The 15,979-nt window shown below is 39.2% G+C and overlaps 1 protein-coding gene across 1 annotated transcript in view; it reads left to right on the top strand.

Annotated features, from left to right (window-relative positions):
• Positions 1-15,979, top strand: part of ENAH (ENAH actin regulator) — a 74,071-nt gene that overhangs the window by 36,383 nt on the left and 21,709 nt on the right. Inside the window, exon 5 of the mRNA XM_026682162.2 lies at positions 14,838-15,193. Within this exon, the coding sequence (XP_026537947.2) occupies positions 14,838-15,193 (356 nt within the window). The remainder of the gene's footprint in view (positions 1-14,837; positions 15,194-15,979) is intronic.

Here is a 15,979-nt window from a genome sequence, read left to right as displayed (position 1 = left end):
ATCAAGCTGTTATCCATTTTAAAGTAATAAACATTTTGAATCACTGGAATTAACTATGAAAGAGAAGTGCAACTACAGTCTTGAGAGAAATATTGATACCACAGTTAAGGTGTATATCATCTTTTATCTACCTCTTTTTCTACTCCCCTCTACCCAGAAACTGTTTTTACTGAGTATATGCAGTCAGATTAAACTTTTAATTAAAAAGTTGTAGTGCTCACTGAAACAAATGAAACTATTAATTCTTATGATTAAGACACTAGTTTATTTATTTTATTTGTATGGTACCCATTATTGAAGATTCTAAGCAGTTAGCAATCAAATAATAAACCCATTCATAATATAAACAAAACTAAAATAATAAATAGAAAATATAGTCATGCATTCGTCACATCATTCGATTATTCACAACATATCCCCTTCTGCCAGGTATTATCTTCTGAGGTGGGTAAAATGAGGACCCAGATTGTTGGGGGAAATATGCTGATTCTGTAAACCACTTAGAGAGGGCTGGCTGTAAAGCACTGTGAAGTGTTATAAAAGTCTAAGTGCTATTGCTGTTGCTATTGCCATCAGGGTTTGCTTATTTAAAGGATATGTTCATCCAGTCATCCAAAATGGGCAATTTACAGTTCTTAGGATACATTTTTTGTAAACAACAGCTAAGGTATTTAATAGAATAGCCTTTGAGCAATACTAGCACATGATATTTGCAAACACAATTTTTTTGGTCACTGTTCTCTATTCTTCTGTCTTCCTCTGCTGTTAGCTTGCAGTTTGCTATAAAAAAATTTCAGAAAATAAACAGTTTCCCAAAAGCAATGATACTGATTAAGTGATAAGATTAAAACAGTGGTCCCCAACCTTTTCAGCTCTGGACCAGCAGCAGAAGGAGAAAGAGGGGATGGTTCTGCACAAGTGGTGGGTGCGCATATCTGCCATTTGCACAAATAGAGCTTCGCATGCTCACCCGACATTTGCGCTGCTGGTTTCCAATGAGCCACAGCCCAGTAGTGGGCCCAGGGGCTGGGGACCCCCTGGATTAAGAGGTATGTTTAAAAGGGTATATTGGAAATATTTATCTGTACTTAGCTTAGTTCAACATTGCTGGCAGAGCTAATACATTTTAAGGCGGAAGCAGGGAGCAAGGAGTTGTTCCTTATCCTTAAACATTAAATATAATCTGATAATGATGGTTTAGTTTAGTTTACTTTATTGTCATTGCACCTCGTACAATGAAATCAAACACCATTTTCAGTGCACATCATGACCATGACCATGAAAATAAACACAAACACACATCCTTCACCCTTCACAAATTGAACCGGAAACCCCCGACACTACACCAACACTGCACTATACAGCAGAATTCAAAAGAGCTAATGCCCTGGGATAGAAGCTGTTTTCAGCCTATTTGTCCTTGTTTTTATTATTCTGTACCGTCTGCCAGATGGTAATAGTTCATAAAAAGGGTTCCCAGGATGACATGGATCTTTGAGAATCTTTTGAGCTTTCTTAAGGCAGCGGGAGCTATAAAGCTCTTCCAAAGAGGGGAGAGGGCAACTAATGATCTTCTGGGCAATGACATTAACCCTCTGGAGTGCTTTCCTATCTGCCATTGTGCAATTGGCAAACCATACAGAAGTGCAGTATGTTAAAACGCTCTCTATGGTGCAGCGGTAGAAGATTACCAGCAGTTTTTCATTCAGTTGTTGTTTTCTGAGAAGTCTCAGGTTGTATAATCTCTGCTGGGCCCTTTTGACCAGGGCTGCAATATGGGCATCCCAGGTCAGGTCCTCTTTTAGGGTAACACCCAGAAACTTAAAACTGGCCACTTGCTCCACTTGGTCTCCATTGATAAGCAAGGGCTGGATGTCTGATCTGTTCCTTCTATAATCTACTATAAGCTCCTTGGTCTTATTGGTGTTGAGGACCAAGTTATTGTCTCCACACCACAAAAGCAACCGGTCCACCTCATCTCAGTCGGCAGACTCATTCCCCCCCGGAGATAAGTCCCACCACTGTTGTATCATCTGCAAATTTAGCAATAGTATTACTAGAGTGAGTGGGAATGCAGTCATGCACACAAAGAGTATAGAGTAAGGGACTCAACACGCAACCCTGTGGTGTACCAGTGTTAAGAATAAGGGCTGAAGAGGTATGATTACCTAATCTGACCCTCTGTGAGCGGCCAGACAGGAAATCCATAATCCAAAAGCAGATTGAATTAGAAAGCCCAAGGTCCAGAAGTTTAGACACTAGTCTATGTGGAAGAATTGTGTTAAATGCAGAACTGAAATCCACAAAAAGCATCCTCATATAGCCCCTCCCCTTCTAGATGAGTCAGAGCAGTGTGAAGAGTGATGGCTATAGTGTCCTCTGTAGATCTATTTTTTTCTGCATGCAAACTGGTGTTTTTCAAATGTATGCGGAAGACCAGAAATGATGTGCCGGCAGACCAATTTCTCAAAGCACTTTGTGATGATAGGAGTGAGTGTCACTGGTCTGTAATCACTGAGATTATTGATAGGGAACTTCTTTGGCAGCGGAACAATGGTGGAAGCCTTCAAACAAGATGTGGACTGGGATAAAGACCGATTGAAGATCCTGGTAAAGACTCCAGCCAACTGATCAGCACAGTCTTTAAGCACTCGGCCAGAGATACCATCAGGACCAGCAGCCTTTCTAGGGTCCACAGCCCTCAGAATGCTCCTCACCTCCTGTTCCTCCACAATGAGGTGGGGGCTACAATTGGCTGGTAGTTGTGTTTTATCCATGTCTGATGTCTCCACTTCAAAGCGAGCAAAGAAATGATTCAGTTCCTCTGCCAATGAAGCATCCCCCTCAGCAGGGATGACATTGGTCAGTTGATGGTTTGCAATTTGTTGAATCCCTCGCCACACCTGCCTCATGTTGCTATAAAAATTATCCTCAATCTTCCTCTTATAATCAGTCTTGGCCTTCCGAATACCTTGCTTCAGATTAGCTCTGGCAACACTGTATCTTGCCCCATCACCAGACCTAAAGGCCTTGGTCCTGTCACGCAAGAGGTGCTGGACTTCCTTGGTCATCCAGGGTTTCTGATTGGGATAGATCCTAATACGTTTATCCACAGTGATAGTATCTGTGCAGTGTTTGATATAGCACAGAACAGCTGCAGTGTGCTCTTCTAGGTCAGGGTGGTAAAAGATGTCCCAATGTATGTTCTCAAAACAATCCTGAAGTTGTTGGGAAGCATCTTCTGGCCAAGATTTTACTGTCTTTATTATAGGCAGAGCCCATCTCCTAAGAGGGATGTATGCTGGTGCTAAAAGCAGTGACATATGGTCTGATTGTCCCAAATGTGGTAATTGTACAACCTTATAGCCATGTTTGATGTTGGTATATACTTTGTCCAATATGTTTGCTGCTCTAGTAGCACACTTAAAATGCTGATAGAATTTAGGGAGCACTTCTTTTAAATCAGCTTGATTAAAGTCCCCTGCTATGATATGCACAGCATCAGGATACTTATTCTGCTGATTACTAACAATGTTATACAAGAATCCCAAAGCTATGGTAGTATTGGCATCAGGTGGGACATAAACTGCAGTAATCAAAACCACGCTGAATTCCCGTAGAAGATATATGGATCTACAATTAAGAGTCATATACTCCAGATCCATGGAGCAATGGCTGTCTATAGTTTTTGTATTGACACACCAGCTTTTGTTCACATAAAGGCTCAAACCTTCCACTTTGATCTTGCCAGAATCTCTACTCCTGTCCTGACTGTGAGCTATGTAGCCTTCCAGCTCAACAGCTGCATCTGGAAGGAGTGAATGAAGCCAAGTTTCTGTGATTAGCAAAACACAGCAGTTCTTGATGAATTTAGTCTTTGCAATCTGTAGCCTTAATTCATCCATTTTGTTAGTCAGAGATCTTGCATTGGTAAGAAATATACTTGGAATCGAAGGCTTGTGTGGAAACTTACTCAGCCTAAAGAAAACCCCAGCATGGCATCCTCTCTTCCTCTTCCTGTTCTTCTATCCTTCCTACAAGGATAGTGATCCATGGCTCCCCCAGGGGCCTAGCTGCCTCCTTCGGTATGTTATGAGAATGTATACAATCGTCTGTAATAGCTTTTCACATTTCAGTCCAATTTGTAACAAGGCTTGCCGACTATAGATGCTCCTTGCCCCACAGGATTCAATCAAGGAAAGGATCCAAAACACACACACAATCATACACACCATACACTGAAAGAAGGAGCGATTAGCCGCAGCATCCATGTGCACAGCCATTTTGAAAACATCTAGCGTATAGCAGATTAAAATTGTGAATTTACAGTATCAATCACAAGACTGACTTAGATTCCCCCCTCTTGTGGGGGAACCTTTGAAATTACAACATGCTAAATGAAAGAACTTACCATTACTCCTAGAAGTTCCAGCCATTGCAGTGCCCCCACATCATGTGAACAATATATGGGTGCTTGACAACCAGCTTGTAAGGAAAACTTATTGCAGCATCCTACCATCATTTGATCACCATATCCAACCTTCCCTTCTTGCTTTCCACAAGTAAACACAATGCAGAAGCTGGAAGAGAAGCCCACAAGTTACTTGGGTAAATTTCTCCCTTGCCACACACCCCAACATTCTTCACTCATATGTTTGATGTTCCCCTTTGCTCACACTTGCTCCTTGGGGCTGTTTCCTGCACCTCCCTTCACAGGCACCCACCCACAAGTGCCCTCTTCCTTAGGCCTCTCTGTGTTCACACACATCCCCTTCCCTCTTTCCCTGTCCTCTTAGTGCTTGCACATACCCTGGGCCTCCTTGCACTTGCATGCAATGAAACCCTCTTTCTCCAGGCCCCCCTGCATTCACATCCCTCGGAATGGGATAATTCTCCATGGGACAATTCAAGAAATTAATATTGATGGAACCATGGCCAATAATAATAAAATAAAGTCAATCCAAAAAAAATACAAGAGTTACAATAATTTTGATGGAAACATCACCAATAATAAAAGTACCTCAATGAAACTATTAATACAATGTTGAATTGTCCCGTGGCTAGTTGTCCCCCGGCAAATTGGCTGCAGTGAGTTTTCTTAGATCCCACCCTGTGCCTTCTTTGTGCTCTCCTTCCTGAGCCATCTGGTATTCACACATATTCCTGCACCCAGTGCCTTTTCCAGCCTTCCTGAGCTTGTGCAGTTTTTGCCTTACCACAGAACCTCTGTCCCCAAGATTTTCACAGATTGTGTCAGGGCTTCCCTACCCCATTGTGGTATCTATGTGCTCTTTAACTAGGACTCCTCCTACTTTGTACCTCACAACCCGTGCATCTTAGGTTGCAACAGCAACCGGACTGGATTGCATTATGTGATGTCACAGTTCACAACCACATCACTTAGAAACAGCAATCCTGGTGCCAGTTGCAATTATAAATTGTATTTGAAAAATCAGATTTCAATTACATCATTTATTTGTTAATACATATGTACAACTGCCTGGATATAGTGAATAGAGGGGATCTTCACTTATCACTTAATGAAATGGAAACTGACCCAAAAAACCAACAACAACAACCCTTGCATCTGTTCACATTAATTGTCTAATAAGTTAAAAATAATGTGTTGTATATAATTGTATATTACAAACTGCATTATTAAAATTATTTTAAATTAAAACAAAGTCTATTCATTACAAGCAGTGTGTGTAAACAGTATTCTTTTTCCCAGTAAAGGCACATGGATTGGAAGGGGGGGCAGTGTTACAGAAGAAAAACAATTGGTGAAAAAAAGGTTGAGAATATTGGTCAATACATTCTGTATGAATATAATTATTAGTATTCACTTACATTTGTTAGAATGGATGGCATAATGTTTGTTTTTAAATAGAACATTAGTTCATGTTATTACATTGAATGATTCATGATGTTAATATAGTATCATCGTGGTATAGAGTCATAAGGGTAAATCCATTGCTACATCAGCTGATAGCTTGTTTAGCTAATACCTAAAAATAAACTTATTACAATATGCCAATACATATAAAGAGGGGAACAGTAAAAAATAACTATTTAGACTACAGAATATGAAAATGTATAGGCATCTTTTTAACATTCAGAAACATAATAGATCAAATGTTGATTGGCTTCTGCTGTAAGTAATCAATTGTATTTTGAAGAAAGTTGAATTAGTATTAAACATCCATTAATCCATGAATTAATATTATTGTTCACTGAAAATAAAGGTTATTACTTTAAGAAAAATTATTGGGGTGATGTTCTGATTCACCATGTTGGCATTTTGTTATGTCTGACATATTTGCATAGGGTTGTATGTAAACCAGAAACTTTAGCATTATTTATAATAGCATTCTGCTATTGAGTTTTTAATAAAAGCTTATAGTCAGTTTAACTGAATTAATATTATTGTTCACTGAAAATAAACAAAGGTTATTACTTTCAGAAAAATTATCGGGATGATGTTCTGTTTCACCATGTTGGCATTTTGTTATGTCTGACATATTTGCATAGGGTTGTATATAAATCAGAAATTTTAGCATTATTTATAATAACATTCTGCTGTTGATTTTTTTTCATAAAGGCTTCCTAGGACTGAGAGAGAGTGATTAGCCCAAAATCACCCAGCTGGCTTTTTGCCTAAAGTAGGACTAGAATGCAGGGTCTCCTCTTTCTAGTCTGCCTTAACCACTACATCAAACTGGCTGTCCTTTAATAGGTATAACTGCGGGCCGCTTTGCTGGGCCCATCTTTTTTAAAGGGTGGCGTTATGTAGCTTTTAAGCTATGGGCTTTTCTTCATAAAAGATCTTATATCTTTCTATTTGAAACGGATGATAGACCAAAATAAAGTTATCTATCTACAGCCGCGAAAAAAATGCCGGCCCTGAGCTGAGCCGGCCCCAGCTGATAATAATGGCGTAGGTTGGGGTCTGTTTAATAGAGTATAATGCTGACTTATTTTATTTATACTTAAATATGTTCTCTACAGCTAGATCTTATATCTTTCTATTTGAAACGGATGATAGATCAAAATAAAGTTATCTATCTACAGGAAATCCCAGTGACTGAAATAATGTGTGTGTGTGTGTGTGTGTGTGCGTGCATGCGCGCATATGTATATGTATGTTATTAAACTTTAAGATGGGTAAATATTTGATATTGTTTCTGAATCTGCAGAAAGAACAATTGCTTGTTGACAGAACACCATATGAAATTCCTTGAGTCAATAAGCTATTTCATTATTTTCAGAATACAATGCTTTGTACACAGTTACCAGTAATCTAATGTTATCAGAGGCTTGACATTCTTTCATTAAACCAGATTGTGCTGGATGAATTTTTGAAGGCTGTACCTTCTTTAAAATTTGTCAAAATCTTACAATTTAACAATAGTATCAAATAATAACTTGCACAATTCAAAGGATCCTTTTTCCTTTTTTAGAATGACCACTAAGTAAGCCTTATTATAACATAAAAGCAGAATCGCTTTATCTGAAGTTTTAGGATATCACTGTTAACAAAATAGGAGAATCTCTTTCTCTTTTTTTGCTACTTGAACTCCCTTCTGGCCCAGTAGCATTTTGGGTTTTTATTATTTCAAAAGTATAAAATATTTCCTGCAGAGATAAAGATACGACTAAATCTTTCAAATGTGTTCTAAAATCTTTGGAAGATTTACAAGTTCTTTAAAAAAAATACATCTACTCCATAGATATCTCTACATTTGTTGAATATACTATAAGTCTAAATAAAGTTCTGAATATTGAGAATTAATGTGTTTATCATCCTTGCAGAATGTCTTATGCTAGGCATTACATTACAGTTTTATCTGTTTCAAAAAAAAGTCGGCAGTTGACTAGTTTTTCTCACATTCCCAATATATTTGCTTTAAGGAACATTCAGTACTTGAATACCTATAGCACAAGTTACCAGATCTAAAAATATTTGGTTCCAAAGTATGATGTATAGCAGGGGTATCAAACTCAAGGCCTGCAGGGTGTTTAGATCTGGCCCGCATGGCTGCCCTGGAAACAGCAAAGGACCAGCCTGTGGTGCTTCTGCCAGCAAAAATGGAGCTTGGCCACATGCGGCCCTCCTGGGCTGTTTTCAGCCGTGACAGCCTCCTGCAGCACCCTGCCAGCGAAAACAGGCCCCGTTTTTGCTGGCAGAGGGGTGCAGGAGACTGTCACAGCCGAAAACAGGGTGCAAGGAGGCTGCATGCAGCCCCTTAAGCTCCAGTTTCGTGGGCAGAGGACTATCAGAACTAAACAAAAGGATAAATGTTTCCTGTTTTGCATTTGAGCATGCAAGAAGGGACAGAAAAGGAGAAAGGGAAAGAGGAAAGACAAAGAAAAAGAAGGGAAGATGGGAAGAGAGCAAGGAAGGAAAAATAAGGAAAAGTGGGGAAGGGAGATGAAGGGAGAATGAAGAGGGAAGGAAAAAGAAGAAAAGGGAAGGCAGGAAGAAAGGAAGGATATATATTATAATGAGAGTGAAGGAGTGTCTGAGGGAAGTCCTGCCTTAGCACTTGGCCACCACAGGTGCCCCTGACACGAGTTACAGTGAGCTAGCCACACCCACCCTGGCCAGGCCCACCACACCCTGGTTGTGAGGTCAAACACAACCCTGATTCGACCTTCAATGAAATCGAGTTTGACACTAACATTCAAAGCTTTGCTTACATCTTATTTATTTTTTCACTCCAAGAAGCTTAAATTATTGTCTTACAATATATAAACACTTTAAATGAAAGTCAAGTAATTTTCACATTTGCTGTTTAATTAGAAAGAGAGAGAGATAAAACATTATTTTCCCGGTAGTCTGACCATGACACATACTTTTGACTGGATTCTTTGTTATTTAGAACTCTTGAAAGCAAGTCATTATCATTGATATCATTAGTTATTGCCTAGTATACTTCAAAGCAACTTTCTTTCTGGATAGCTATAAAATATTAACAACTTTTAAAAATAAAAATGAAAAACCCAAACAATTGGGGGGGAACCAGTACAAATATATCATCACTTGGACTGTGGCATAATTTAGAATTTTGCATTTCTCATAATTTTGTCTTAACTATTAAATTTGTAAAATACAATACAGCTCTGTTTTCCTTTAAGCTATTCTACTGTTCTGTTAAGAATGTCCTTCTGGGACTTCCAATGAACATGGCTGACTGTCTAGTCATGGGGGATTTCCCTCTGGATTGAAGCTTTTTCAATTACTAACAAGGGAACCATGTTTTTTTATTTATATATATTTTGCTGAGTTAAGGAGAGTCCTAGAATCACCTCACAAGATTCTCTGTGTAGCAGTGGTCTGCAAGAAGCCTCAGTAGCTTCAGAGCAGCCGGTGAAACATTCAGCTGTGGGTAGAGTTGCAATTACTTCACTGTTGAAAAAGCACCCATTTTTCAAATGGACAATAAGTTGTGCCTTTCATTTCTTAATTATTTTATGAGATTTATTAACTTTATTAAGCTAAAAACCTCTTTTTAGCCATAGCCTGTTACTGTGGATATCTTCACCATTTTTGGATATCTTCGCCATTTTTGAGACTTGAGACCTTTGAAGTTGAGTCTGTAATGTTATCTTATACTGTGATAAAAAGAGTTGGATCTCCATGCCTTTTTTTCCTACCCCCACCCTACACTCTCTCTTTCCTTTTTCTTCCTCTAGTTTTTTTTTCCTAAGGTTATATGATTTATTTTTATTTATTTATTTTGATTTGTCAATCGCTTACAAGATAATAGGTATAAGTAAAAACATAGTTATGAATACATGGATACATATAAGAAAAATAAAAAAAATATAAAAGAAACAATAGGACAGGGATGGTAGGCACGTTGGTGCGCTTACACATGCCCCCTGCATACCTCTTAGGAAGGGGGTGAGGTCAATAGTAGACAGTCTAAGGTTAAAGTTTTTGGGATTTGGGAAAGAAACCACAGACTCAGGTAGAGTATTCCAGGCACTGACCACTCTGCTGCTGAAGTCGTATTTCCTGCAATCAAGTTCAGTGCGGTTAACCTTCAGGTTGTATCTATTGTGTGCTCTTGTGTTGTTATGGTTGAAGCTGAAGTATTCATTGACAGGTAAGACATTACAATGTATGATTTATATACCATACTTAGATCAGACTGAAGATGGCATAATTCAAGGTTTTCTAGGTCTAAAATTTCAAGTCTGCTGGCATAAGGTATTCTACAATGAGTACAGGAGTGGAGAACTCTTCTTGTGAAATATTTCTGGACTTTCTCAACTGTGTTAATATCAGATACGTAATGTGGGTTCCAGACTGATGAGCTATATTCGAGTATTGGTCTAGCAAATGTTTTGTATGCTCTGGTTAGTAGTGTGATATTACCAGAGAAAAAGCTACGTTGGATTAGGTTAACAACTCTTAATGCCTTTTTGGCTAGTTACAGTGGGCTCTAGCACTTAAATCGTTAGAGATGAGTATTCCAAGGTCCTTTACAGAGCTTGGATCATTAACAAGGTCTTGACTATTCAGCATGTATTTTATTTTCTGATTTTTTTTTTGCCAATATGTAAGACAGAGCATTCATTTGTTGAGATTTGAAGTTGCCATTTGTTTGACCATTCTGATACATAGTCGAGATCTTTTTGAAGGGTAGCAGTATTTTCTGTGGTATTGAACAGCTTTACATCATCAGCGAAGAGAACACAGTTGCTCTTAATATGATCAGAGAGGTCATTTATGTAGAGTATGAAGAGAGTTGGTCCTAGAACACTGCCTTGGGGGACACCACTATTGACAGGTACAGAATTTGATAGGACCCTCCCAATTTTGACCATTTGTTGTCTGTTTGACAGGAATGCTTCTATCCAGTTATGCAGTTGTCCAGAGATACCATAAAATTTTAGTTTTAGGAATAGTTTGTCATGTACCACTGAATCAAAGGCTTTACAGAAGTCTATGTAGATTGCGTCTATTTTTTTGCCCTGATCAAGTTGTGTAGTCCATATGTTTTTGCAGTGTAAGAGTTGGAGATTACAGGATAGTTTTTTTGTGAAACCAAATTGTTTATTGGAGAGTAGGTTGTTTGTCTCTAAGTGGAGGATAATGGATTGGTTAATAATTGATTCCATGACTTTACAGGTGACGCAGCATAAGGAGATTGGTCTGTAATTTTCAACTAGGCTGGGGTCTCCCTTTTTGAAGATGGGGATGACTGTGGCTTGTGACCATAGGTTAGGCAAGGAGCTGGTCCTGAAAGATTTTTCAAAGATTATGCTTAAAGGTTCTGCTATGGCAGTGGATAGTTTTTTTAAGAAGTAGGCACATATTCCATCTGGTCCAATAGATAGAGATGGTTTTAGATTACATAGTGCTTTTTCAACATTGTCTTCTGTAAAATTGATATGTATTAGATCATTGTAGTTGTCTGTGGTTCGGCTAGGAAATACTGGGCATGATCCATTGCTGTTTACAACTATTGAGCCAAAGAATGTGTTAAAGATGTTGGTTTTAATGGTGTCGTTGTTACAGTCTTTACCATTAGGTCCTATCAGGGGTGGGATGGACCTTCAGTCTTTTAGTTTGTTGTTTACAAAATTGTAAAAAGCACTGGTGGAATTGGTGCATAGAAGGTTTTCCTCTTGTTTAATGTGATAATTGGTGCATTCAGTTTTTATCTGGTGGCATAAATTTTTGTATCAGCTTTTGAAGTTGGCAACGTGACCAGATTTGTTTTTCCGCCAGAGTGATCTCTTTTTGGATTGAAGTTTCCTTATTTTTATGGGTAATCTGTTTTTTGTTTTGTTTTGGGAGTTGTTGGTACATATAGTTTGGTGACTCTTTTGACTTCAAGTAAAAATATGTTGTAATGGTCTTCAACAGTATTGCTTCCAGTGAATAGAGATTGCCAATCAACGGATGAGAGATCGTTGTCTATAAGGTCATAGTTGCCTTTTTTGAAGTTATAATTGGGGATTATGTCATTGTGATGATTTTTGTGTGGGCGTATGTTGAGACAAAAGTCAATCATATTGTGGTCACTGTTGGAAAAGGGTTCTTTAGTTTGTATTCTATAAATTAAATTCAATCTATTGCAGAAGATGAGATCGAGGCACTTGTTAAGTCTAGTATTGTTGGTTACTAGTTGTTCCAGTCCTAGATTTGTAACAGCATTGTAGAAGGTTGCATGTATGGGTTCAGTTGTACATTTGTTTAGGGTCCAGTTAATATGAGGTAGATTGAAGTCACCAAGAAAGATAAAAGCGTGTGGGCAGGATGTTGCCCATGTTAGTAGTGAATTTAGCTTGTTTACATGTTCAATGTCATAATCAGGTGCTCTGTAACATATCATGTTTCTCATATAATAAGGCTGCGTCTTATTTTTTTTTGAGCCCCGAAAAAATGGCTAGGCTGTCTTTTTGGGGGTGACTTAATTCCCCCCCCTTGCATCTTCGGGCGGGAGGCAACGGCTTGGATGTTGACCTCGGCGTTGGTGGGGCACTTCGTATCGGGGTCAACGCAGGCAGCACCATATCCGGGTATGCAACAAAAGTACTTCCTAACGGCAAGCCCCCCCATCATTCCCCCCCATTTCGCATGTTTTAATATAGGCCTTAATTTGGGGGGAGGGGCTTAATTTCATTTCATGCCTATAAAACATGCTGGGACTTCCTATTGGGGGAGGCCGTATTGTTGGAGAAACAGGGTAGTAAGAATCGAAATATGATATTTAAGGATAGTTCACAGATGATGGTCTCAGGAAGAGCAAGCTCCTGGGTAACTTGGATGTTTTTTTAGATGTAAGGACTTTTTATAGAAGATAGCAACACCACCTCCTCTACAAATTTCACGATCTGATCGGTAAACATGATAGTCTCTTACTATGGTAATGGAGTCAGGGAGAGATGCGTTGAGCCATGTTTCACAGACAAATATGATGTCGAATTTAGCCATATTTAGTAAGAGGAGAAATTCAGGTATTTTATTCACAAGGCTTCTTGCATTGAGTAGCTTGCATTTAAGGCCAGCAGTAGTTGGAATTGAGGTAGTTAGGGGCGTGCGTGCCTAGTCTTGGGTGATGGTGGATTGGTTGAGGTAGGGATGTGGTTGAAGGTTAAAGCTGAGTTGCGGGTTGTGTGACTTACTTTTGATACAGTCAGCTCGGTAGTCAATGTACAGGTCCTTCTCTCCATAGTCTAGATGTTTTTTGAGTTCAGTGCGGAGTACACAGGAGCGGGCACGTTGCTGTATGGTTAGGTCAGGGTGAAAATGGAGGTTCTTATGGTTAGTGTTGCTTTTGGCAAGTGAATTTATAATAGAAATGAATTTACGTTTGCTTGATTCATTTTTGCAAATGACCCTGCAGAAGCGTGGGGCCACAGAGCCGTCTCTGTTTTTGAGCTCTCGGCCAATGCGGGAAATGTCAAGTATTTCATCAGGGGAGATGGTTGATGCTTGATAATCACTGATGATGTTTCGGACAGTTGTGATGTCATCATTGTCATTGATGTCCTCTAGACCAAATAAGATGGCGTTTGGACGTTTCCATTCACGCTCAACAGCTTTTCTGGTGAGGATTGGGATATCATTATTTGTTTGATTTATGTTTTTTTGTGGATTGGGTTGTGGTTTTTGGGTAGAGATGTGGTTTGTAGCTATTGGATGTTCAGGTTTTTGTGTTGTGTCTTTTTTTTCAAGGTTGGATAATCTTTCTTTTAAAGCATCCAGGGATGCTACTATGGTGTCAAGGGATATTATTCGTGTTTCTATGGTATCAACTCTTTCCTCATTATTTTCATTTTTCTTTGTGTTTTATAATCTGATAAACTAATAAAAAAAATTTAAAACACGGAAAAAAGTGTGTCCTTTTAAAAGCTGTGTTTAAATGTTTTATGGTGAGCATATGGAATTAAGATTTAAGTAATCAATTCTGCCATGTCATTTGCAGGCATGATATTCTTCCGATTAAAATCGAATTCCAATTTTTTGGGAATCGCCCCCTTTCCCCCCCTTCTTCTCCTCCTTCCCCTCCCCTCGGAGGCCCGAGTCAGGAGTTGCTGGCGCGGCTCCGCGCGCTCCAGTCCCGCGTTGCCTCAGGAAGGAAAGGCAAAAAGGAAGAGCGCGGCGGCGCTTTGCAACGGCAGCAGCGGCTCCTGGTTTTGCCTTTCCCTTCCCGAGGCAACGCGGGACTGAGCGCGTGAGCTGCGCCGGCGGTAGCAACTCCTGACAGCCCCAGCCGGATACCTGGCGGGCGGGCGGTGCGGAGGCCGCTGAGCGGCAGGAAAGGGAGCTGGGCCAGCCACAGACCAGCCTCCGTGCAACACGCCGCCGCCCGGCCCTGGCGAGGGAAAGCAGCGGGCGCTCCCCGGGCGCGCGGCGGGGGTCTCTTTTGGCTGCCCGATTTTTTTTCAGAGCGGAATATCATGCCTGCATTTGGACTCTGTGGGTTTTTAAAGATAAATTCTCTAAGATGGAAATTGTTCATAGTACTCCAGACTTAAAACTGGTCTGTTTAAATTGGAATTTTGTTCTACTTGCAGAAGATCTATTATCCTCCTGAGCAGTTTTGAGTATTGCACATATGATTAGTGAAAATTTCAACAGAATTGTGCAGACAAACATCTGTCCATAGATATTATGGAAATAGCAGAATACTATTTACATTAACTAATAAATTCTGGATCAAAAAACAAGCTAAACAGTAAATTAAGTAACCACTGTGGTATATAAGACTGAATCTTTTACCATAACATCCTGTGTATTTAAAAACTTAATGACCAGGTTTCTTTTATTCTGATTTAAATACTTCATTTAACTCTTTTTATTTTCTTTATTTTAGGCAATTGCAAGAACAACAACGACAAAAAGAGTTGGAAAGGGAGAGGCTGGAACGGGACAGAATGGAACGTGAAAGGCTGGAACGAGACAGACTAGAGCGAGAGAGGCTAGAACGAGAAAGGCTAGAAAAGGAAAGACTGGAACGAGAACGATCAGAACAGGAGCAACTGGAGAGGGAACGTCAGGAGAGAGAAAGACGAGAACGAGAATGGCAAGAGCGCCTAGAGAGAGAGAGGCAAGAACGGGAAAGACAAGAGCGGGAGAGATTGGAATGGGAAAAACAGGAAAGAGAGCGGCAAGACCAACTAGAAAGAGAGCAGCTGGAATGGGAACGAGAGAGGAAACTGTCAAGTGCTGGTAAGAATTTCAAAATTTTTAAAATACAGATTTTCTGATTAGCTTGGCTTGACAAAGATTAAACTTATTTCCCAATTACTTGTACGTTGTCTAATTAACAAAAGCAGTTATATTCAGACAATGTATTCTGTTTTTGAAATTTAAAGTGTGTCAGTGTGACTATATTCATATTGAGCTTTAATGTGAAGTATCTGGAGGGATTGTCATATCTCAAAAAATGCTTGCTTAATGTTAAATTAGTAAGCAGGTAGTCTTTTCACTTAATAAGCCACTCTCACATTTTCTGCACAAAAACTATAGATTCTGTGCTTTAGAATGAATTAGAATAATTAATGACAATGAGCTGTTATTTTGCTTTAGGGGAATTAAAATTATAAGTATTTGCATTGTGTCAGATTTCAGTGTTTTCCAAATTTTATTTCTTACAAATAGTCAATTTTGCAAAACAATAATGCTCATTAACATAAATGCAAATTTTCTGGCTTCATTCTGTATATATTATACAATCAGAGGCATGCAATTAGAAAAATCTTATGAAAAAAAGAAAATATAACACTTGGACAACGTCATGGTTGCTGTGCTGATACAATTCCAGTGAGACTAGAATGTAAAATATGCACTTTGTTCCAAAATATCTGTACCTTGTCCTTCAAAAGAGTCTATAAGTCCTTGTTTCTGCTATTCAGTAGTCCTGTTATTAACACTAATCCTATTGCCAGAATTTAAGATCTCTTGCTTTTTCATTTCAAGTGGTTTATGTTATTGGCTTCTTGTTCTTGTCTCTTT

The sequence above is a fragment of the Notechis scutatus genome, chromosome 1 (assembly GCF_049901735.1).
Source record: "Notechis scutatus isolate UNSWTSFEM ecotype Mainland chromosome 1, rNotScu1.2, whole genome shotgun sequence".
Taxonomy (NCBI): Eukaryota; Metazoa; Chordata; class Lepidosauria; order Squamata; family Elapidae; genus Notechis; species Notechis scutatus.
This window is presented reverse-complemented; position numbering and strand designations above follow the sequence as displayed.